The sequence below is a fragment of the Grampus griseus genome, assembly GCF_964374135.1.
Source record: "Grampus griseus genome assembly, chromosome: 11".
Taxonomy (NCBI): domain Eukaryota; kingdom Metazoa; phylum Chordata; class Mammalia; order Artiodactyla; family Delphinidae; genus Grampus; species Grampus griseus.
In genome coordinates, this window is record NC_139005.1 from 42,835,147 (window position 1) to 42,859,941 (window position 24,795).

General features: G+C 45.2%; 2 protein-coding genes across 4 annotated transcripts in view; both read right to left on the bottom strand.

Annotated features, from left to right (window-relative positions):
* Nucleotides 1–77: 77 nt before the first annotated feature.
* Nucleotides 78–1,115, bottom strand: NPFF (neuropeptide FF-amide peptide precursor). Its single transcript, XM_082666060.1, has 3 exons — nucleotides 671–1,115; nucleotides 321–442; nucleotides 78–208 (listed from the first exon to the last, which is right to left on the bottom strand). The coding sequence occupies exons 1-3, from the start codon at nucleotides 770–772 to the stop codon at nucleotides 115–117; spliced, it is 318 nt and encodes a 105-aa protein (XP_082522186.1). The 5' UTR covers nucleotides 773–1,115; the 3' UTR covers nucleotides 78–114.
* Nucleotides 1,116–3,905: 2,790 nt separating this feature from the next.
* The window catches only part of ATF7 (activating transcription factor 7), a 91,362-nt gene continuing 70,472 nt past the window's right edge, over nucleotides 3,906–24,795 (bottom strand). For 2 of the 3 annotated variants that reach the window (XM_082666016.1, XM_082666015.1), the window contains exons 5-12: nucleotides 22,150–22,287; nucleotides 20,197–20,354; nucleotides 18,864–18,963; nucleotides 18,219–18,332; nucleotides 17,480–17,632; nucleotides 14,424–14,621; nucleotides 12,788–12,896; nucleotides 3,906–9,255 (exon numbers count right to left, since the gene is read on the bottom strand). In XM_082666016.1, coding sequence (XP_082522142.1) covers nucleotides 9,038–9,255; nucleotides 12,788–12,896; nucleotides 14,424–14,621; nucleotides 17,480–17,632; nucleotides 18,219–18,332; nucleotides 18,864–18,963; nucleotides 20,197–20,354; nucleotides 22,150–22,287 — 1,188 coding nt within the window. In that variant the 3' untranslated portion in view covers nucleotides 3,906–9,037. The remainder of the gene's footprint in view (nucleotides 9,256–12,787; nucleotides 12,897–14,423; nucleotides 14,622–17,479; nucleotides 17,633–18,218; nucleotides 18,333–18,863; nucleotides 18,964–20,196; nucleotides 20,355–22,149; nucleotides 22,288–24,795) is intronic. The other variant, XM_082666017.1, reaches the window with a different exon arrangement.

Genomic DNA, 24,795 nt, shown 5'->3' on the forward strand with positions numbered 1-24,795 from the left:
CTGTCTCATACAGACAGACACGCACACTGATTCAGAAGCCAGACAGCTTTATTTGGGGGGACACGTGGCACTTTCGGGTGTGGGCCTTGCATGCAAACATCAAAGGATGGCATGTCACTTCTTCCCAAAGCGCTGAGGGGCAGCCAGGCTCCAGAATGGGGAGCTCAGCCTTTCGTTGCTCCAGGAGCCCCGGGTGTTTCTGCCAAACCTTAGGAGAGATCCATCCTCAGCTGTAGGCCCTTCCAGTGCCCCCCTTCCCCGCTGCCCTCCCGCCCCTCTCACTCTGGCCCTTGCCTTGCCCGTGTCCCTCTTAGACTCACCTCTGGGGCTGAAACAGGAAGGCTGGACTCCGGCTGGGTCTCTGCATGGCCTGGAGCAGGGAGCGCAAGAGTGCCCCGGGGGTCTGGGCATCCTGCAGTGGGCGAGCGCCACGGTCTTCCTCCTGTGGTACAGGGGCATCCGGGAAGGAAGATGGGCTAAGGCCTTGGGCGTTTAGGTCATGAGGGGAAGGGAGTGGCTTCCGGGGGCAAGTTGTAGGAGGCTAAGGAGTCATTTTCTCAGATGTGAGGACCCAGTGACCCTGGCAGCCAGGGCGTATTTGAACCTGGAGTACAATTCTCAAGCTGAGGTACAGGAAAATGGTGACAAGGGGGTGGGCATGCTGACTTACCGTGAAGCTCTGGTCTCCTTCATCCCGGTCCCCTGGTCCTTCAGCGCGGCCCCAGTCTGTTACTAACAGCAGCAGCAGCACTGCTGCCCGTCTGGAGTCCATGCTGCCATCTGCCTTCCTTTGGCCACACCCGCCTCTTATACCTGCTGTCCCCGTTCCTCACCCCCGACAGCAGCCTGAGGGGGAATCTAGAGCAGGCAGTGGAAATGCACGGCTCCATGAAGAGCCGTCTGGGACCCCCCCCCCCGGCCCCGCTTTCCTCTGGCCCCCGTGGGACTTCCTGCTCTCAGCCTCCGGCCCTAGCCCCTAAGCCTGGAGTTATAGACTTTATTAGATGCATAAATCCTGTCTCCAGAGCTCAAGAAGCATCATTAATTGCAGATGCTTTGTCAGAGCCAGGCCCTGGGGGACCTTCAAGAACTCCCAATCCCTCAACAGGTTGGAGAGCAACAACTGATCACCTCCTCTTTCCTAACTTGTAGAATAAAAGCATAGAGACAGTCCTGTCCGGCTAGGCATTATGTCCTAGGAAGGAAGGAGGGAAGCGCCAGGGTCAGAGTCAGCCAGGATGACCCAGTCTGGTGACTGGAGAGGCTGCAGGAAGGGCCACGCAGCCCATTCACACCCATGTGTATGTACGTGCCTGTTGGAGGATCAAAAATGGAATCACTACTCTGAGATTTGCCTGTGGATAGAAAAGTGAGATACAGGAGACTAAAAGGTTTCAGAGCCCCCAGAAAGTGGAGATTGCTTCAGATGTCTGTAGACAGACCCCCATCTTCACTCGCACTGTTGAGGACCTGCCTCACTTCAGCCTAGGGAGCAGTGCTCTGCAGCTGAAGCACTGCTGCCACCCTGTGGTCACAGCTCTGCATTGTCAGGCCCGGCCATTTCCTTTTTCTGGAACAGAGTTTGTTGAAGGGTAGGGTGGCTGGAGGTCCTCAGGCCCTGACCCCACCGAGTCCCAGAAAGGCAGGGGCAGGATACTGGGGTGCCCACCTCCCTCTAGTCACTCCAGCCTCTGCCTGGCTCTGGCCCTGACCTACTGGGGCAGGTGCCTAGAATGCCACCTTAGGAAAAATCAGTCACTGCCTCTCAGGAAGCGTTCCTTCCAAGTCATCTGGTACAGTTTCCCTTCTGATCCTAGAGTCCCTTCCTCAGCAGTCCCACCAGTGTGGCTCTTGATGCTGCAGAGGTGCCATGACATAAAGGGCCTGTGAATCAGACTTCGACAAGATGCTTAGCTCTCTGTAAGAAGTTTCTTCACCTAAAACATGGCAACGTTAAAAGGAACCACTTCCTACGGTGAGCATTATTTGAGATACTTTTTGTAACCCATGCAGCACAGGACCTGGCATAGAGCAGGCTTCCTCACAACGTTAGCTGTGATTGTCCTGGGTCCTGGGGAACTTGCTATCTCCTCAGTCCAGACAGAATCATCCTTGCAAGGAGCTGGCTTTCATCTCCCTGTGGCCTCCACCAGGGGTCCTGGTTTCCCTCACTCTCAGAGAACACCTCTCATCGTTCATGTTACAAGCCTTTCCCATGTTTGAGGACAGATTTCATTCTTCCTTCCTTCTTTCTTTCGTCTTTCTTTGTTCAAGGGGAAGCGTTCCCCCTTCTTTAAAGTGAGACATCTAGAAACCAACTTACACTTAGGATAGGTAGGTTAGATCAGGTTTTGATACTCACGTCTATCAATGCAGCCTAAGCTAGGGTGAACCTTTTTGTAAGCTTTGTCTCACCGCTGGTCCCAAGCATAGAACCTGACATTCATCATCATTACATCTTGTAGTTTCACCACTTCTTACATGGGAGCATCAAGTCCATGAGGAGATGGTTCTTCTGTGGGAAATGGGTCCTGCGCTGTATCAAGGTCCTTGTCCATTCTCATCTGACCAAGTTCAGAGGAACAAGGTGTGAGGGTAGATGGGGTGCTGCAGAGCCGTTCCAGGGTCAGAGCCGTTTTAATCCAGCTCTTGCACTTCGCTGTGTGCCTTGGGCAAGTGCCTCAAGCTAAACCTCGGGTTATCATCAGTATCATGAGGTAACTGCTCCTGTTATCAAGAGGTTTTGTGAACAGTAAATAACTTGATGAATGCAAAGCATCTAGCACTCCACCTAGCACACAGCAGGCACACAATAAATGTTTACCCTCTGTGATTTCTCTGATCGCCAGTTACAAGTGGATCTGAGCTGAGGCTGCATTCAGAAAGGGGCTGGTCTAGCTGCTTCCTGTGTCCTGGATGGAGGTGATGGGTCTCTTCTTTGGCTAGAAGTTGGAATGGGTTAATTCTTTTAACTTGGGAAACTGTCCTCCCTTCAGTCTCATCCCCACCTCCAAAACCTCTCAATCTTGTTTCGGTATTTGGCTTTCAGCAACTTCCTTTACTTCTCTCTGGACTCCCACGTGCTTCTGACCACAATGAAGACCACCACTGCCTTTCCCGCTCCACAGGGGAGACTGGCGCTCCCTGTCTGTGTCAGTTACACCGAACACCGGCCACAAACAGCAATGTACATCTCCTCTCTCCTATTGGAAACCCCTCAGAGGTACCCAGCTATCTCCTGGTCAAGTTCTTTAGCCTGGTCACCCTCCTCACCTGTGGTATCAAGGAAGACACAGATGCAAGGAATTAGTAGTGACTGCCCCACACCTCCCCACAGTTCCTGAGCACTACCTGTTTTTTTCTTGTAAACCATCTTGCGTGTTTCTAAATAAACTCCACCTCTCATTTCCAGACTCCCCTCCTCCCCCCACACACAGAACTCATAGAATCATAGAGCACTTCTTCTGTCTGCGTCTAAGTGCACTCCCCAGGCATGCTGGAAACTTCCTGAGGGTAGGGCTTATTATTTTTTAATTGCGGGGGTGGGGGACATAACACTGAAAGGTTAAGAGGCCACTTGCCTTCCACCGCCCTCCGAGCCCCATTCACGCAAAACACACAAGTTCTCTAGTGAGGGCTCCCATGATGCCAAGGGCCCTCGTCCCTAAGGGCAGTGCACAGATCTGAGCCTTCTGTTGTGTTACGTAATTTATACAAACCACCCACCTCCCCTAGGCTGTGTCTTCCCCTGCATAAAAAGGAGGGATAAGAATGCCAGCTGTTTCTGTCCTAAGAAATGGGAGAGTGAAGACCGCAGACATGAAAGCCCAATGAATTCCCAGAAAGAATGGACAATGGGACTTGTAGATCAGAGTATTGAAACATCAGACGGAACAGTGCTTCTCTTGATAGTTTAATGTTATATTTGCAGCATAAATAAGGCACAATATATGTCAGGGCAAGGGAGGGGGGAGAAGGCATGGCCGGGGGATAACTGCTATGTGGCAAGGGGGCAGGAGGAGGGACGGTCAGGGAGAAGAGAGCGAAGCCTCTGCCTCAGCCCCGTCCCAGGAGACTGTGAGCCTGCTCACAGGGATCATGCTGAAGTGCGTGGAGGGGAAGGGAGAAGACAGTTTCATAACAAAACAGCCTGTAGCACTGCATCCTCCCACCTGTCAAAGTCTACCACTGGGGACTGGGGAAACCCAGACCCAGAGTCAAGTTCCTTGATGACATGGAGAGGTGTTGCTACATGTCAAGATATACAGATGAACAGAGATATAACCATAGGCACACACAGCTTTTCAACAGATACCATGTCAGGAGGCTGTAGCCTCCACTGTTGGGGCTGAAGGCTCATCTCCCTGCCTGAAAGGTGTGTGTTGGGGGCGGGGTGAGTGGGAGAACAGGACAGCCGGTCCTTCCTGTAACAAAGAACATGGAGTGACCAGTCTGCAAGGGAATATGGGACAACTCCTGTCCAGACCCACGCAGGGCAGGTTTTAGGAGTAAGCAGAGGAAGACAAACCTAGATTTTGAGATGAGTGACATTGTTGTTGTTTTAATGGGAGTGGAGGGAGGGACTGGAGGAAATGGAAAAACATGCTAGTGCTAAGGCAGAGGATGGTACTTAAAATATCCTTGATACCCTGTAAGAATTTCCCAGCTTGCCCCTAAGGCAATGGTTCTCAAACTTTAGTGTGTGTTAGAATCACGTTGAGTGCTTGTTAGAGCCCATCCCGAGTTTCTGATTCAGTATGTCTGGGATGGGGCCTGAATGTGCATTTCTAACAAGTTCCCAGATGATGGTCCTGCTGGTCCTGGACTACATTCTGAGAACCACTGCCCTAAGGGAAAGTCAATGAAACTAGTGCTCAAAGCCATTTCTTACAGCGAAATCCTCACTCACCAGTAGTTAACGCTGATGAGATAGCTCTGTGCTACCAGCCCCCATTAAAAAGAGAAACCCTAGCAGCTACAATACAAACCTGCATCTACAGAGGATGTAAGCTGCCTTAAGCTGCCCTACTCTCCCCAGCCTTTTCTCATTCCAGGGAAGAACTTTACCCCAAAGAGACACGAATGAACTGGTATGGAGGGTGGGAATGTTGGCTAGCAACCACCTACACTCACCCCTGCTGGGTCACCACCCTGGGATGGTGAGGATTTATGTCTGTGTGCACTTGCATGTGTGCAAACAGAAACAGAAATCTGTCTGTACTATGAAGGGAATGATTAGGGTTGTGGGAGGCTGAAGTAGGATGGGGGGCCTCTAATCTGCCTTAGGATCCTCACCTGTCCTGCTCTTCTCTCCGCCCCAGTCAAACAAAAGTCTAAAGAAAGCAGAAAGAGCATATCAACAAAGGCATATGTGATACAGCTAGGAGGACTGGATTCTAAACAGACTGGTTATGACATTAAAAAAAAAAAGTGTACATTTCCTTCCTGTGTATACAATGTACAATATTAATGAAAAATAATGATTTGGGGATGGGAAGGAAAGAAAAGGGAACTTTGTGGGGAAGAGCTGTCTTAGGGCTAGCACCTTTAAAGGAGCCTCTCAGTGTGAGCAAACGGGGGACTTAGGAACCAGAGGAGGAATATTTTGGTGTCTACTTGGTGGTTCAGGCTGTAGATGGGGCGTGGTTAGGGTTAAGCACCCTGTCTACCAGAATGGGTGGTGCTGGAGGGCAGTAAGTCAGCAAAGGAACTGGAACAACGGAACAGGCACAGGGAAGGCAGCAAAATGAGGTTCAGTTAGGCCATCTCCTCTTTTACTGCCACCGAGAGTGTACACAGTCTAGGACTTCGGGCCAAGGAGAGGAGCAGAGGCCGAAGGAAGCCAGATTTGGGTGTATGGCCAACAGGGAAAGATGAAGTAAAGGAGGCTGTACTCTTTCTAGTTCTTCCTCATAGTGTGGGAGGCTTTCAGACTTTTCAACTCTAAGCAAGCTTTCTTTTAAGACAACGGGGCAGTGCTCGCTTCGGCAGCACATATACTAAGACAATGCGGCATTAAGTCTGTGGACCAGAAGACCTGGCTCTGGCCCCTTTCTCTATGGCCTTGGGTCTCTAGCTGCTGTGTCCTTGGAGTGAAGTGGGAGGCCTGAGTCCTGTGTTCACTTAGAAGAGTCCTAAGGCATCCACATTCCCAGTCCCTTTTAGAAAGTGTCTTCCCTTAGGCCCCTAGAAAGGCCATGTTCCTTAAAAAGAGCTAAGTGACACCCTCCATGATGTTCTGGTCCAAAGGAGTCTGGAGGGCAAGGAGCAGGGGAGAGTGGCCACACAACTGGCTGCAGTAACAAGGTAAATGTCATTCCCCTTGACTACAAGAGAGACTTCAGGGCAAGCAATCGCTCTGCCTTCTTAGTGAGACTAAGGACCAACTGAAGAGCTGTCTGGGGTGGGGGAGGTCCTGTCGTTGTTCCTTCCTCATTTCACTGCTGCTTTACTACTAAGGTTCTGCCAATGCCTATCAGTTAGGTCCCCAATACTAACTTCCCACTGATGAAAATGAAATAAGGACTCAAGAGAATTAGACATGGGGATTAAGAAACTAAATAAGACCCTCTACATAAATTAGCCATCCTACACAGGGACAGACTGGCAGGACTCAAACTTCCTCCAAGGCCAAGCAGTGAGGCAGGGCATGTGTGCAGCGACAAACTGATTCTTAACTTGAAAAACACATGACTGAAGGGGGAAGAAAAACAGTCAAGGGTCTTATGAAGGCTCCTTAGGAGCCATAAACGCAGTCAAGCTTTAGGGCAAGGCTACAAGTGGGAAATAAAGATAACAAAAAATGAAACACAACTAAGGCAGGAGAAAATCCCAGGGAGCAGCCATCTAAAGGAAAAGTCCTGAGCACAAGTTATGCTGTGAAGTTTTAAAGGCAAGTGGAGTCCCTGGAGGTGGTAACCTGCATCCTGACCATCTGCCGTGCCATTTGCTAGTCTGAGTCACCTCAGGGTCTGTTCCTGTTGGGTCCTGGGTGGGGGAGGATGAGAAAACCATGTTTTCTCTCCTTTCTCTTCACCAGGTGTGGCTTCTTCAACACCAGCTCTGAAAAGCAGGAGGGAAAATTAAAAACAAATGCAGTAGAACATGTCCTCTAACTGGCTCACCAGTTTATCAGTCTGAGGAGATGGGAATCTCGTAGCTTAGAACATTTCCTCATTCCTCTACGATAGCCAATTTTGGAAGATAAAATAAGAAAGGAAGCTGGCAGTCACTCTGTATGCATGTATAAGTTGGAGGTAGGAGAGAGAGAGAAAAGGACATTATTGGCTTGGGCAGATGGCAGAAAGTGGCTCTGGGACAATTGGAAGGGCTTCATACTGAAGGGCTATTAAAGCTGACCTATCTATCCACAGGCCTCTGGCTTTGGACTGCTTCCTATGGCCTTGGTAGAAATTGCATAGTTCAGAGCCAAAGGAAGATGAGGAGTCTGAATGGGGAAGAAAGAGGGACAAGAGGGATGAATTTCCCCCCCGGCAACACAACTTTTCAAAGTAAGAATGGCTGAGAGCAACAGTCACCAATTTCCCAGGCAGGTCAGACTCTTCAACGAGCAGGACTCTTCTGCTGACATCAGTGCTCCACCTTCCCTTCCCGTGCCTCCCCCCACCCTAACTTATACTCAAGAAAACCCACTCAGGACCTCAGCTATGATGCCTCAGGGTCCTGGGGCATAGACTATGGAGAAGCATTGCATCCAGGGGGCAGAGAGAAGAAAAGAGCTAAAGAAACGCTACAGAACCAGAGAGACCTAGTGGCTAGGCTTGGAGCCTAGTGAAAGAGAGCGAAGGCAGATCCAGTGAGGACCAGTTGTGAATATCAGACCCTCACTCAGAAAAGAAGACAGATGTGTGAGACTGAGAGATGGGGGGCGAGGGGAGGGGAGAGAGCACAAGAATCCCCTACAGGACAGCTTCCAGAGGGCTGCATCAGAACTAATTATAGAAGAGAGACAGAGGCAGGAATGCAGGCAGGGGCACGAAGAGGGAGAGGCAGGAGTGGAAAGATGACCAAAAGCAATCTGTATGCTTTGGCTAGTAAACTCTTGTAAAACATAAAAGAATCAATCTAGTAACTTGATGGAACAAGCTTTAAACTACATTGTTCCTGCCTGTCCTGATGATTAGAACTGAAGGAGGATGGAGTGGGGGATGGGAAGGGAACCAGCCAGTCAGATCCTGGGCTCTTTCCCTTTTCACTACCAAGCACTATCTAATAAGGCCACAAGATGAGGTTGCCAAGGCTTAGTGGGAGGTGGAAAAGACCCCACCACTAGACTGGGAAAACTCAAGACATAAAATGAGGTACCCAAATAGCTCTGGAAATAAATGAGAAAGGACTAGACCGTTTGAGGTTTCATTTCTCTGTTTTTGTTTTGGTGGCAAGTAGGGAGGATTAAAGTTTATGGAAGAGCTGGGAAATACTGCTACTTCATACATCAAAGGTAACCTCACATTCTCCATAAGTGAATGTTTTAACTAGAATTTACGGAGGGGGAAAAAGGCATAAATAAGCAGCTACTGGGAGACAAAGTCCTGAGTCCATGGGGTGGCTAGGAATGGGTCAGCCATTGATATGCCATCAACTCTAGCCTCCCTCTACCTAGTAGGAAGTGGCATGCTGCTAAGAATCAAGAAGGTAAGAGCCATGGCTTGGTGGAAAGAGGGGGAACTGAGAAACCGAAACCTAGAAGTACAAGGGTTAGTGTTAAAAGAGACAGGTACACGTGCATGGGCAGGGATGATTGTTCGGACCGTCGGGAAAGGCCTTTGGCTGTGGGTACATCAGAAACTTCCCCCTTGGGGTATGATCTATGTGGCTCTGGGGCTTGGAGGCTCCTAGTACAGGTGTCAACGTAAATGACCATGTGAGAAAAGCCCCACATCTGACCATTACTCACAACACACAATTTCCCCCCCATACTGCCATGTCCAAGGCAGATGGGAGAGGATAAGATGACATCTCTCTTGGCTCTCGGGCGGGCGAGCTCTGGCTGGGGACCTCTCCACCAGGGGAGGCATCATCTGCCCGCAGACTGAGACTGTGGGGTCATGATCACATGCGACTGTATGGGCATGCTCAGTTCTGTCCTTTGGCTGGCCATCTGAGTGAGGACTGAGGTGGCCACAGCTTCAGCTGCAGAGCGAACGCTGAGGCCATTGCTCGGGGCTGTTGCTGAGCTGTGCTGAATCACAGGGGCTGGAGAACCCGTTGGCTCTGAGCTTTCCTTGGGGCTTTCTGCCAGGAAGGAGGGCAAAAGCAGAGAGCAAGTGGTTAGAACACAGAATGGGGAAATAGGCAGAACTACCTTTTGCCATAATTCTAAAGGGGCCCAAAGGAAAATGAAGCCCATGTTTTTAGGGGGGAAAACTTCCCAGAATCTTGGCCTCTAAGCCATAAATGGGCTAGGAAACTGGAAGTTGTGAGAAGAGAAGCAAGCTAGGCCAAAATTAACCCATCTATCCCCATAAAGCAAACCCCCAACGTGTTAATTATACTGCCTGGCTTCTAGGTCTCTGCACAGTTCATTACCCTTACTGGAACACACTTCCTCTTATTCATGTCTTTGAAGGTGATTTAAAATAGATCTCTTTTTAGCTATCCTCTCTTATTAATGCTCACAACATTGCAATCATTCTATTATTTTTAATATTCCTTTAGCATGTAGTTGCACCATAGGTAAACCTGATAGATATCAAGCTACAATCAAACGATGTTACAAATGACCAGTCCTTGGCCAAGGTTCAGTCAACACAACCAACTACAAAGAGGTCTGTCAGACCCTCCTGACTATTAACTAGCTAGGCATTAACGATTTAACACATTTACTTTGAGTTATGCCACTCCACCTAAAGTGACAGTAACTTTTATTACTAAACACAAATGTCTGAGCTGCATACAAAGGTAACTCCATGTTGCTTAACACTCAAGGAGTTTCACTGAACATCAGATAGCCTCTCTGGCTACTTAAACAGAGATGTGTAGAATAAGGGCAAAATTTCAATAGTTGGTTGTATTTCTGACCTCCTGATAAATGCCTGAGTCTTCTTTCAGGATTCAAATACTACCTCCTCTGTGAAGCCTTCTTTGTTACACTCAGGAAATTAACTATTTCATCGTTTGTGCTTTCAGAGCATACATTCATTTATTCATCAAATATTTACTGAGTATTGCCCGTGTGCCAGGCACTAGGGTATATAAAGAATAGACAGGCCCCTTGTCCTCAGGAAGTTCCCAGTCTAGGGGCTCTTTGGGATACCTGTGCTTACCTTACCCATGGCTGGACATGTTTATCTCCTCATAACCCTGTGAGTCTCTCAGAGATAGGAGAGTGTCTCGTTTGTCTTATGTCAGGTAACTACCACTATGTCCATACCACACAGTAGGAACTAAATACATCTTTGCTGTAACAAATAAGTAATTTCAAAGGTTGACTATCTGTCAGAGTTCTTGTAGGGACTGAAATGAAACCTTACTGTATATAGACTTCACACTGATAAATACTCAGTCCTTGTCATCCTTAGCCCATCAAAAGGACTGAAATAGTTGATCACTAAACTTCCTGAAACACTTTCTTACCTTGGCTTACAGAACACCGCACTCAGCTGCTCAGCTGGCTTTCCTCCTACCTGCTTGGCTACACATTCTCAGTCTCTCTTGTGGGTCCCTTCTCATCTCTCTGACCTCTAAATATTGGAGTACCCAGGGCTCAGTCCTGGAACTTCTCTTTTTCTACCTATGTGCTCTCTTTGACAATAACATTTCATCCAGTTTCATGGCTTTAAAAGCTATCCATATTCTGCTGACTCCCCAAGTTGTACCTTCAGCCTTTCCTCTGAACTGCAGACCCATACAACCAGCTGCCTGCTTGACAGCTCCAGCTGCAAGCCTAAGAGGCTTCCAAACCTGAGCTCCCGATATACCACCCAGTCCATTTCTTCCTACACTTTCCCCTATCTCCATCAATGGCAACTCCGTTCCTGCAGTCGCTCAGTCCAAAACCTTTGGTGCAATTTTTGATTTTCTTTTTCCTCACATATACTGCCCCATCTGGCCATCATCAAACCTTGTCACTCTATCTTCGAAATATATCCTGAATTAAATCCCTTCTCACCACTTTCACTACGGCCATCCAGTCCAAAGCTCCATCACCTCTTGCTCATATGACTGTGATAGCCCCACTAAGTGGACTGCCTGCTTCTGCCCATGCATTCCTCACTCTCTTAACAGAGTGACCCTGTTCAAAATAAGTCAGATCAGTCATGTCACTATTCTGCTGAAAACAACCCTCTAATGATCCCCAAAGTAGAGTAAAAGCTAAGGTCCTCACTATGACCAATGAGGCCCTAAAGGAAAATGCTTCCATTCCCTCCCCTACCTCATCTCCAAATAGTCTCCATTCCCCATTCTCTCCAATCCAGCCACACTAGCCTCCTTGGTGCTCCTAGAATGTGCCGGACACGCTCCCACTGCGGGTCTTTGCATTTGCTATTCCTCCCGCTTGCAGTACTTTTCTCCCATATTAATGCATGGCTAAGCTCCCTCACTTCCTTAAGGTCTTGTCTAAAATTTCAACCCTGCTGCTAACATTTCATATTCCTCTTTCTTGTTTTATTTTTGTCTTCCAAGCATTTATTCTTATCTAACATACTATATATATTGTACCTATTTATCTAGTTTATTGTCTGTCTCACCTACTAAAATATAAGCCCCTCACGGGCAGGGACTTTAATCTACTCTATTTGGTTCCCTATTATGTCCTCAGCATGTAAAACAGTGCCTGGCACAGAACAGGCTCAATCAATATCTGCCTAATGAATGAATGTACCCTGAAGTACACATTAAAATTAAAATTTAAATAGAGATGTTTAAAATTGGTGATGTGGTTACTCTTTTTCTATGGGAACACATCTCTGAAATGATAAAGACATTAGTGGAAAAATAATTCAATATATCAAAATTTGATAGCCAACATTTCTATGAATTTATTTAATTTGTAAAGGAAAATGATTTATTAGTTTTTACTGTCCATAAGCAAATTATTCACAGTAATTTTAATTTCAGGATTGTGCTTATCCAGAGCATGACTCTGTGACCAGCTCTTCCTAGCACTATATTATTTGTGCTCACAGATTACAAACTGAAACCAACATGAGCCCATCATTAGAAAGATAAAATGTACCACCAAATCTCAATGCTTAACAAACCCCAATGTGTGATCTACCACCAAATCTCAATGCTTAACAAACCCCAATGTGTGATCTACCACCAAATCTCAATGCTTAACAAACCCCAATGTGTGATCTACCACCAAATCTCAATGCTTAACAAACCCCAATGTATTATATCCTCTTGAAGCCAAGACAGTGGCTTTGGAATAAGAAGAGCGGGATGTGAATCTTGGCTCTGCCACTTCACCAACTGTGTAACTTCAGGTAAGTGACTAATCTGAGTGCAGTTTTCTTGTGTATAAACGCAGGTAATATCGATTTCATGAGAGAACTGGGAAGATGGTTGAGTGCCTCACACAAAGTAGGTACCCAATACATATTGCTACCCTTTTTCTCCAGCTACAATAGATAATTAGGGTAACTATATTGTTCTCAAAAATTTTTTTGATAGGACTGGTTGTTCCACAAAGGCTGCTCACTCGTCAATCTGGGCCCCCCCAGAACATTCAGAATGGGGTTATAAAATTATAAAGCGTTGAGACACTCATTACACGCAGTGTACTGACTGACTGGTCTTGCTTAGGTTGTGAGCCACTCACCTAAGTAGCCTTGGGTCTTTTTCTGTAGTGCTGTGACTGGGCAGTCTTTATGAGCTAACAGCAGCTGTTTCAATTGAGCCACCTCATTGCGTAGTAATGTGACTTCATTCTGAGGAGGGAGGGAAGAAAAGAATATGAAGAAAATTTATGCTCCACTCTTGAACCCCCCGTAGCTATGCCCGAAGTGAGGACAGAATGCTGTCTGGATTTTCTCCCTCAAATCTGGGAAAGACCCAGCAAGGCTTTAGACGGCCCAGGGCCAATACAGCCACGAATTCCATGACAGGAGCTGCTTACAGTGATAGCAGGGATTTTAAATAGAAAAATGACTCCTATTTAGGATAAATACGATTACACCAAAATTAATAATGCATATGTCCTTTGATTAAGAAAGCTAACTTCCAGGAATCTATTTAACAGAGCTATCTACTCAAGTGCATACAATGTACACTGCAGCACTGCTGTTATGGCAAAAAATTAGAAACATTGTAAGTATCCATACCTTATAACATAACTTACACTACAGAATGCTACACTGTACAGCTATTTACAAACACGAGGTAGGTCCTCTGTATACACGGCCAGATCTCCAGGAGATACTGTGTTATGTTACAACAGACAGTCCCTCCCTGACTCCCCCACAAAAGCTATAAATGAAAAAAATATTAGAAATACATACATGTCTGGTAGGTACACACCAAACTTATCTACAAGGAAGAGAATGAGACTAGGAAAGACATATTGAAGAGAGACTTTATTTTTAATCTGTACCTCTGTGTGTGTATGTATGTGTATATTATATATATGTTATATAAATATATTACCTTTGTAATGGAATATTTTAATAAATAATCAGAAGAAGGGAAAATAATATTCAAGAAATTATCTGGGGACTTCCCTGGTGGTTCAGTGGTTAAGAATCCACCTGCCAATGCAGGGGACATGGGTTCAAGCCCTGGTCCGGGAAGATCCCACATGCCGTGGAGCAACTAAGCCCATGCGCCACAATTACTGAGCCCACACTCTAGAGCCCGCGAGCCACAACTACTGAGCCCGCATTCTGCAACTACTAAAGCCTGTGCGCCTAGAGCCCATGCTCTGCAACAACAGAAGCCACCGCAATGAGAAGCCCGCGCACAAGTTAGAGTAGCTCCCGCTCGCCGCAACTAGAGAAAGCCCCGCGCACAGCAAAGAAGATCCAGCACAGCCAAAAATAAATGAAAATATCTGTATTATAACCATTCTATTTGCGTTTGAGTGGCTTTTTCTTTCTTTTCTTAAGCTGTGTTACCTGGGCAAATACTTTCCCTTTGGGTGTTCCACTACCCCTGTCAGATTCTACTGATGACTTAAAAAGAGCACCCTGGGGCGCTTAATCTAATTCCCTTCATCCAAACTGGTCTATGGATGACTCATTCTAGTAGCAGATTTGGGAGTAGTGGTAAGTGTCCTTTCCAGTCCCCGGGGAAGAGGTTTCAACTCTGACTGTTAAGACATTCTTTCTGCATTCTCCCTGGCATATGTTCTGGATCTGTCTTAAAGAATTATCATCTTCTATTATATCGTCCCACTTTTTCCTGATTCAATCTCACTTTCCAGATTCAACAATCCTAATAATCACCCAGGACACACTCACACTCAGCTGAATGTTCTGAGACGTGAGTTCCTCAGCCTTCTTCTCTAGGGAGGACACCCACAGCTTCCGCTTTTGACGGCAGCGCGAGGCTGCGGCCCGGTTGCGCTCCAGAAAGCGCTGCCGCCGCTCATCTGGATCTTCATCCACCGTGCGCCGACGTCGCCCTCCAGTACTAGGAGTGGGTTGGGCTGGTGAGACCTGTTGCCCAGAAGGAAGAGGAGTTACTTGAAGGGAATGTCAGTCCTTTCCAAACTAAACCTGACGTAAGCTCTGGCAAAGATCTGGTAAAAGTATACACCAGTCTCTGTAACCACAGCGAGTCTCATTACTATGTCCCTTAGCTTCTCTTCTGTAGTAGTTCCTCATTCTGCCTCCTGTTTTCTTTCAGTCTTCTCAGTTCCATACTCTGATTATTTCTGAGACAGACAGATAAAAGTGAAACTAGGATCACTTTTTGTTTCTTAACAGGAAATCTTGTAGGCAGGGAAATTATAATCAAGGGAGGTGTCAGGGGAAATTTTAGGGAGACTATGGAATAAAAAATTGGAGAATCACCTGTCTGGTCAAGCAATATATACAAATAACTGTGTGCTACAAGTTTCAGAAAAGGAGAAAAGATTTTACTATCAGTGAGATATGAACTATCATGGAGATATATGAATTAGTATATTCTCTTTTTTTTTGGCCACACCGCACGGCTTGTAGGATCTCAGTTCCCCGACTAGGGATTAAACCTGGGCCACAGCAGTGAAAGGCCAGAATCCTAACCACTAGGCCACCAGGGAACTCCCAATATATTCTTTTTATTTAAATCAGTTATTAATCATCCTCAGCAACGCCCCTGCTTCCTGCCTTGTTTGTTCTGTTTGTTTTTAAAGAGAAAAACATTTTTAAATCTCTTTACAAATTGGCGATTTAAGACTGTCTTTTGTTTTTAAACTTCAGGCTGATGTCTCTTGTCTCTAAAGCACTTTTGCATCATCTTCCTTTTCTGTTAGCTGGTATGTATTCAAAGAAGATAGACCAATTTTACAATAACGGTCAAAATTAAAATATAGAAAGGTCAACCATCTGTATAAAAGAAACTATGTAATGTAAAACAACGCCAAAAATAATTCTTCCTGAATCTGTTGCTATTAGAGAACATCTATATTGGTAGTTCCCAAATGCCAGAGCTCACATTAGTTGCATGAGAATAAGGATAAGCTTATAAGAAAACAGAATCTTATTCTACTTCAGGCCCTACTGAATCATGTTCTCCATTAACACAGATAATGAAGAGATCATTTTATTTATTCAGATTAATATTCTCTCTCCTAAAAGAAAAAAAGTGGAGAGGAAATTTCAAACTTATTTTAATGAGCTACAGGCCTTGGGGTCATTGCTTCTCACTGTACTAAGGGAAGTTTACACAAATTCTCCTGTGATTTTCAATTTCCTCTTTGTCCTGAGCTCACTGGAGCACATGTAAAGATTGGTGCTTTAGGAGGAGAATGGGTAAAAGGAAATGATGGGTTCCTATTCTCTCATAGACAACTCAACAAGACATGCAGGGAATGGAGGTAAAAGAACAGACCAAGAGAAAGACAGGAAGAATAAGAAGGAAAGGAATTAGTGGTAACTAAAAAATAAGTCATGTCATTTCCTCAAGAGGGGAAGCAGCACAACTTGGGCAAGGGGACTACTGCTTTACCATTTCCAGAAGGGACTGGCATTAGAAGGGGTTACAGGAGGGTGGGCAGGCTTAGCTTCCAACAAGAAAACTCAGATGAAAGCTTTTGTTGTTGGCCAAGCTTTAAGGCAGCATATGGTCATTAAATGTTAGGACATGTGGTGGTAACTGATAAAGCAGGTGGTGACATCAGGAAAAGGGGATGGGCAAAAGATGTAACTCTAGAAACTGATCTCAGGTTGTTGTCACCTAACCAGTACAGACAATATGAAAACTGAGGCCTATTCAGTTTTCAAAGAAAATTAGTAAACTGAGGCCTCCCTGAAAAAAAGAGTTGGGCTTCTAAATGGGATCCCTCTGGCTTTTTTAAGACTTTAATTTCTCCTGATAAAAAGACATTCAATTGATGAGGAAAAAGTGTTTTTTGGGGGTGTGTATTTGTTTACTGAGCCATCTTAATACTGTGACATCACATTTTATTAATATATTGTTTTTCTTTTTTCTTTTTTTTTTGGCTGTGTTGGGTCTTCATTGCTACGTGCAGGCTTTCTTTGTTGTGGTGAGCGGGGGCTACTCTTCGTTGTGGTGCATGGGCTTCTCACTGTGGTGGCTTCTCTTGTTGCAGAGCATGGGCTCTAGGAGTGCGGGCTTCAGTAGTTGTGGCACGTGGGCCCTAGAGTGTGTGGGCTTCAGTGGTTGCGGCGCATGGGCTAAGTAGTTACGGCACGCGGGCTCTAGGCGCACGTGCTTCAGTAGTCGTGGTGTGCGGGCTCAGTAACTGTGGCTCGTGGGTTCTAGAGCGCAGGCTCAGTAGCTGTGGTGCACAGGCTTAGTTGCTCTGCGGCACGTGGGATCTTCCCGGAGCAGGGCTTGAACCCGTGTCCCCTGCATTGGCAGGTGGATTCTTAACCACTGCATCACCAGGGAAGTCCCTAATATATTGTTATTATCTGATTTTTGCTATAAATCTAATCAGGTAAGTTTTTTTAGGTGGGTGGGGGCTAAGACCTAAGATAGGAGAGACTAGGGGAAGCCTCCTCTGGTGTACAAAGTGGTTTGAAGTGAGGTCCTGTCACATTTTAGAGCGTTCTGCAGATACAGCATTCATATATAGAAATAACCAAAAAGCAGAAAACAAAAACTGAGACCTCCTCTGTGACAGTTCTGCATTACCCAGTCTGTTTGCATTTAGTACAACCCAAGGATGGATAAAGAATAGTGCATTTTGCTAGTTTCAAACTGTCAACAAGAACCAAAGTGCAGGTAGACGCCCAGAATGCTGAAATCCACTCTTCTTTCATTTTCTTCCTCCTTGAAAAAACAGGTATGACTTAAAGAGTAATGGTGACACAAACTGGTTCCCCCATCCAAGGGTCTAAATGACCTGTGGCTGGGCAGGGGATGGGGCGTCAGGGTGCTGGACGAGGATCTGGCTTTGCTCTGGACGGGCTGTCACCATGGTGCTGGCAGTCCCCACCACCATTCCACAGCCACCGTTGATTGAGGAGACTTGGTGGGTTAGGGTAGCTTTTAGTCTCTGTAGGAAAAGATAAGGAAAAATAGCTTGTCAAGGGTGAGATTCTATCAAGGGTGAGAAGAGTGGGCTTAGATTTTATTACTGATGTTACAGACAACTAAAATTCCCACACTGATTTTCCCTTAACAGAGGGATTAAAAGAAAATGACAGGGAGAGAGAATGTGCACATGATCCCTAAAATACCTACTCTGTCCCCTCACTATCATCCTGGGCACAGTTGGAGGGCGGGGGTTGCTGAAGCTATAGAGTCCAGATGAAAGCTCTCTCCTGGAACCTGGCCAGGGGCTGGTTATTACGCAGTTATTCACCTCCTGGCCAGCTCTCCTGCCCACTCATCCACCCCTCCATCTGTCACCCTGGAACTGAAACAGCAAGAGTTCCATTCCAAACAATCTGTGCTGCTTCTTTTCACTGCCATGGTCTATGTACCAGTCTCTAAAGGTGGAAGAGAGGAGATAGGAGTCATGAATCAGGGTCTTTTCTTCTCCAGACCCCACAACTGGGTGGGTCTTTAGTTCTGCAAGCCCCAGAAGATACCACTTCTTTCAGAAGGGCCAGCGTTGCCCCGGGCTGGGATGTACTCACCATCTTGGCTTCTGATGGCATAGGGTGGCCAGAGGGAGAAATGGAACCACTGCTGTTAACTGGTGGGCCAGGGATACCAGGAATGTTGGGCACCATAGACACAGGTCTGGCCAGCTGGATCAAGAGAAGGAAGAAAAACCAGAAGGGAACATAATGCTATTAGTGGGGCAACAGCTTCCCCAAATGAAGTGCTTTTGAGATTGGCACATTAGGGCCTGTTCTATGCAACCTGCGCATAGGGCATGCAGAAACAGCCTGGGAAATACCATCCCCCATGGAGCGCCACAGGATAGGGGACCTAATCCTCCAGTGCTATGACAATTTCTATGGGGAAGGCTGAGGCTGTATCTTGAGGAAAGTGGTGGGCAATTTGTGAGGTACTTAGTGCCAAGTGAAATCAACCAATCAGCAGGCTGGCAAAATCAATTCTTGGACCAGGAGCCAATTGTCCAGATGAGCCTTTGTCTAGTGTTCCATAGTGCTGGATTGGCAGAGGTTAGTGAAGAGTACGGGCAGGCTGCCATGTTCAACTACTACAGATCAGAGCCCACGTTTCCCTGGGGCTCATGTGTGTCTATGAGCATTCAGGTGGAAGGGAGGGGTTAATGTCTTGGTAGGGTTGGCTGCCCCAACTTCAGAGCTCACCGATATAACAGAAGGCATCTGTACCGGAGGCCCTGGCAGCACAGGCATGGTCTGTCCATTAGCAAGATGCATGACGAGAGGGAGGGAGCCAGTGGGAGACCTAGAGGAAATATGAAGAGAAATGCTCATAATACGGACCCTTTTGCCAATGATCCTCCTCCTATAATTACAGCAGATTTCCCAGTCTTCTCTAGTAGCGTTGTAAAATCCTGGCACCCTCATGAAGGTGGATAAAGCAGGGAATGCTACTTACCTTACCTTATAGATGGAGAGAAATCGCAAGATCTTTACACCTTGCAAATTAAATGCACCACTGAATTCAAGTGGGTGGGAAGCTAATCCTATTAAGAGTTTAGAACAATTAAATAAACATCCCTACCACTGGCATGTATAAATTCTGTCTTGCCTTAGGCAAGGAATACTTCGACCAAAGCTGCCATTTTGCAAAGCTGAATTATGTCATATGATAGCCAAATCTGAGTAAGTTCCTCCTGTTCCTTTCCACATTTTGCTCTACTCTGTCTAAGAAAGAAGCCATCCCTTTGTATTTTTCTTAGTGGGTCTAGAGAACAATAAACTTTAAGAGGCTGAAGCCTGATAACAACCTCTTAACCCATGGGTACCTGGGGACAGGATCTTAAGTCATCCCACTAGGAAATCTGTATGGGCCATGCTGGGAGTGAAGACAAAATTAGGAATAGCAAAGACCAAGAACCCTAACTGGGACTGAGGGGAACAACCAGACTTAAAAAGGATGACTTGGGCTTCCCTGGAGGCGCAGTGGTTGAGAGTCCGCCTGCCCATGCAGGGGACATGGGTTCCTGCCCCGGTCCGGGAAGATCCCACATGCCGCAGAGCAGCTGGGCCCGTGAGCCATGGCCGCTGAGCCTGCGCGTCCAGAGCCTGTGCTCTGCAACGGGAGAGGCTGCAGCAGTGAGAGGCCCGCGTACAGCAAAAAAAAAAAAAAAAGATGACTTAATGGGTTTCAGCGCCTCCATAAACATCCATATGATTGAAGCCAAGAACTAAATATATACTTCCCTGTGTGACCTCCACCACTATAATGAACTTCCTAAAGTTCTAAGGATTCTTCTTTTAGATCGAAGAAGTATTAAACCTCCAAATTAAGGCAGTACACCCCCAAATAAATTCTTGCTTGTCTACTAAAAAGGTAAAGAAGATTCTGTTTATGGGGTGAAAAATTTATGTTGAGAGACAATCTCAGTGACTTGTTTTCCTTGAGTATTCAGAAACAGTCTCTATTTAATCAAATAATTTCACACAGAGGAAAGACATTCAGGCTTCACTGTTTCTCCCTGCTCTCTTTACTTACCCCAGTTGCCTGTTGGATGGTGGAGCCTGTGTGATGACGGAGGTTGGGGAAGGAAGGGTTGGGTGAAGTGGATCATAGCCCAAGTGGAGAGGCAGGGAGCCAGGGCGTACGATGGTAGGTGTGGGCGTAGAGATCACAACAGGCTTTGGGGCAACATCCTGGGGAGAAGACACCAACAGATCACAAAATGCTTTAAGGGACTGCTTATAGGGAAATACATAGCTGGTAAAATCTAGTATAAATTTATTGGAAAGAGCACTTGGACTACTCATGTAAATCATGACCTGATTCCATCGTGATCATGGACCCATACGTCACTCACCCATTCAGTAGGAATGCTGAGTTAAGACCTTTTGGCTATTTCCCTTTCAGGGATGATGGCTATATGAGTGAGATGACAGTTGGCAGATCACTTGAAATTTCTGTAGAAGCACTAGAGTACCATATAAATTCTAAGGAGTGTTATAATTTTTTTTGGCAGGCGACCATGCCGTGCAGCATGTGGGATCTTAGTTCCCCAACCAGGGATCTGAAGTAGAAGCGTGGAGTCTTAAACACTGGACCGCCCGGGAAGTCCCAGGAGTGTTATAATTTTTCATGATCTAGATACTCTCATTCTAAACTTGATGCTCAAGTGTCCACTGATCTCTAATGGGAAAAGACAGGTATAAGACTGGTGATAAGGCAACCCAACTGGTCTTAACCCAACGTCTCCTAGAGACCCCTTAAAGAAAGGGCTACGGAAGTTTGAATAATGATCATATTGTGATAAAACAAACCGCTTCCCATTGTTAAGCTGTAAGGACCTTAGACTGCCAGTGGCTACAGTAGCCCTGAAAACATCTCTAAACAGCCTCTAGGACCTGGCTGCTGATGAAAAGAGGAGGGGGGATACAGTTGTAATGTTTATGGAGAGGGTAGTTTTGAGATGTTAGCAAACCAGTTTTGGAGGGAGGTAAGATGAGGTACAGATGCTCTATCCACAGTGGATATTAAAATTAATAACCACTGGTAGCACAGTAGAGACTGGAAGGAGGTATGATGGGCCTTCTGAGGTTATGATGAAATTATCAAGGTGTTGGTTACATAAGCTGTAAACTTTGTGAAAATTCAGTAAGCTGTATACTTACAATTTATGTGCTTTTCTGTACGTGTGTGATATTTCAATAAATTTATTAAAAATACTTCACAAAAAGTTTCCTTTAAAAAAATAATAATCAGAATCCTGACAGATACTCCCTTTGAAGCACTAGAAAACTTCCCTCTGGGAAGACATTTTTTCTAAATTGTTTAATGTTCAATTTATGAATTATGTGATTTTTCTTTTCCACTTATCAATTGAAGTAGTACAACATACATAAAGTACGTTAATCTAAAGGATAAAATAAAACTAAATGACTTTTGATATATGTAACAAGGCTTGTTGATGGACATTTGGACTGCTTCCAGTTTTTTGACTATTACGAATACAACTGCTATGAACTTTCTTGTATACTTCTTTTGGTGGACATATGTACTAATTTCTCTTCCATACAAAGTGGAGTTGCTGGGTCAGAGAATAGGTGTAATTTATATAAATCTTCTAAACAATTAACATTTATTTAAATATAATTGGGCTTCCCTGGTGGCGCAGTGGTTGAGAGTCCGCCTGCCGATGCAGGGGACACAGGTTCGTGCCCCGGTCCAGGAAGATCCCACATGCCACGGAGCGGCTGGGCCTGTGAGCCATGGCCGCTGAGCCTGCGTGTCCGGAGCCTGTGCTCCGCAACAGGAGAGGCCACAGCAGCGGGAGGCCCGCGTACCGCAAAAAAAAAAAAAAAAAAAAAAAAAAAAAAATATATATATATATATATAAAAAATCAATCCTCCTGTATCACACAATATTTATACAACAAACGCATCAAAACTTCATCTATCAATTAACGTTTGAGATGACTCTTGGTAGAGTTTTACCTTCTCCCTGAGTGGTGGGGAGCAGGGGCTAGAGGCAGGACTGTCAGGTGGGGATGAGTCTACCTCCACTGGCTCTTCTTCTTTGATTTTGATGTCTGGTGTAGAAGGCAGAGACATGTCAAGGGGCCCAGAAGCAGCCTGTTAAAAGAGAGAAGTGAGCATAGTTCAACTTCATGATTCCCTTCAAGTTAAAGTTATATCTTCCCAGTTAAAAGATGAGGGAATATACTTCTAAGAAGTTCAGTCCTTGGTCAAAGCACCAAACTGAAAGTCAAAGAAATGTGGAGCCCAGGTTTTATGTACAACTCTGGCCAAATCCTTTAACTTCTCAGGGCTTCTGTTTTCCTCCTATAAAATGAAGTTATATCTGCCTCGCCATGGGTGAACACTTATAAAAATTCCGAAAGGGAAAAAAAAAAGCAACCTTAAAATGCTTATAAAGGCCCTGAAAGGAGAAAACAAAAAAAGATGCCATTTATCCATGCAAATACAATGACTATATTATTTTTCAGGAAAGCACGATTCCTGAATCCAGTGCCTTCATATTCGCAACCAGCTCCATTGGCTACTAGCGAGCTGTGAACAAATTTTCTGCCGATCAGAATGACTAGGTTACCCAATTATCAAAAGCAAACCAAATCAAACTGGCTATTAAAGTACTGTCAACAAGACAGGAAATATCTTTTCTGGGGAACTCCCCATGCTTGATCGTGTTCTCACCCCAAAATCTGGTGCTAGAGGCTAGAAGTTAGGGTTTGGGGATAACAAAGAAAGGAAAGGCTGGTCATTTCATCAGTGAAAGAAATTAGAACTTGGTTCTAGGAGCACGACTGGAGAAATCCAGAAAGGAAAGAGTACTTTTCTGGCAGTAGTGCAATCAACTCACAGAACTGTGGAGCCATAAGTGGCTTTGAAGAGAACAATAAACCATCTGAGATGACCCTGATACTGCGCCACAATAGGAGAGCTGGCACTGCAGTTCAGTTTCATGACAAAGTGCGTCCTTTGTTCTATTCTTCCCATATCCTAGGTTTCTTGATGAAAGAGGAGCTTGTTTTTAATTTATCCCTTGCTATCTTAATCACTAGAAATATTGGTATTTGAGCAAACTGAAGATAATCTAGTGTCTAATACATGGTAATGTAGTGGTAATGGTTCTTTCTCTCCAATCTGATAAGGATGAGCAACAGCATAGATGATTTCATTTCTGCCCTCATTTTTTCTACACAGATGTCAGGTCCAGTTGGGCTAATTCTCAGATCCCTGAAGTCAGAGGGCTGTAGGAAGGAGAGGCCTCTAAGTGAATACAATCACAAGTTTAAAATCTGCTAGAGGAATCTCCTAGAAAAGCTGTGGTTCAGAAAAGTTTGGGGCTCATTAAACACTCCTGGAGACAATTTTCCACTGAGCCTGTGCTTCTCATCAAGTAGACGTGAAGACCACCCCTGACCCAGCAGGGAGAAACACTGAGAGATGCCCAATGAGTAGAGGCCTAACTATGAATGGCTTCCTGTGTCAAGTGAGCTAAAATGGAAGTGGAAAAGACCTGGAGCCTTAAAAGGAGGTTAATTTTCTTGAATTTGCCTATAATGAGTTTGGTTTAAAATCCTTCACATCCTGGTGGAAACAATTTGACTGATTTCTTTGTTTAGGGGGAGGGAGAAATGACAGGGGGGATGAGGTAAGGAAACTGTAAAATAAAATTATACCACATAGGTTGAAGCAACTGATTGATGATGGACCTGGGTCTCTGAAGAAAAAGAATGACAAGCAGACTGTGGCTAGTTCTGCTGTTTGAAAGAACTACAAATATATGCCACCGTTTCCCCACTTACTTTTAGTTTGCGGGAGACAGCATGAAATGAAGATCACAGAAAAGCTATGGAACTTGGAAAGACCCCCAGTGATAAGAAAACTTCATTCTTATAATTTAAGATGGATGAAAAAATCATGCACAAACTCTCTTGATTTACCTGCTATCTCTCTCTTAAGAGGGAAAGAGCTCCTCCTGGAAATTTTTTCTTATGTCTTGGCTTTCCTATATTCTCATGGGATTCCATGCCTCACTGTACCACACAATTATGGGAGGTACATGTGTTAATGTATATATGTTTTGGGATATACTGGAATTTTTTTCTGAATTATTAGGGAACACAAACATGATTTTACATAGTGACTAATAACCCAGAATTCTAATTCTAAAGTACAGTAAACTTTGACCTTCTCAATTTCCTTTTTTTCCAAAACCCCTTATTCCATGGGAATTATTTTTCTTTGACTCTGCTTCTTGAACTATTTCCTCTGATCTTCCACACTAAAGGATTCTCTAGGGATCTTGAATATAAAGGTTAAAATCAGAATCACAGCACCTCAGAATCTGAAGTGATTCCAATATTTTAATCCTCTCTACAATATCTATACGAAGTGGCCTACACATAAACGAACACACTTTGTTATAGCTTCCTATCCTGGTCCTATTTCTACCCCTGGGGCACAGAGAATATTAAGTTTAACCCCTCTTTTACAGGAAAGCTCTTCAACTAGCAATGTTTGAAGACTGCAATTTTGTTCCAATAAAATTTCTTTTCCAAGCAAAATGTCCTCAGTTTCTTTAAATGTTCCCAAAGTGACCTAATTTCTAGTTCT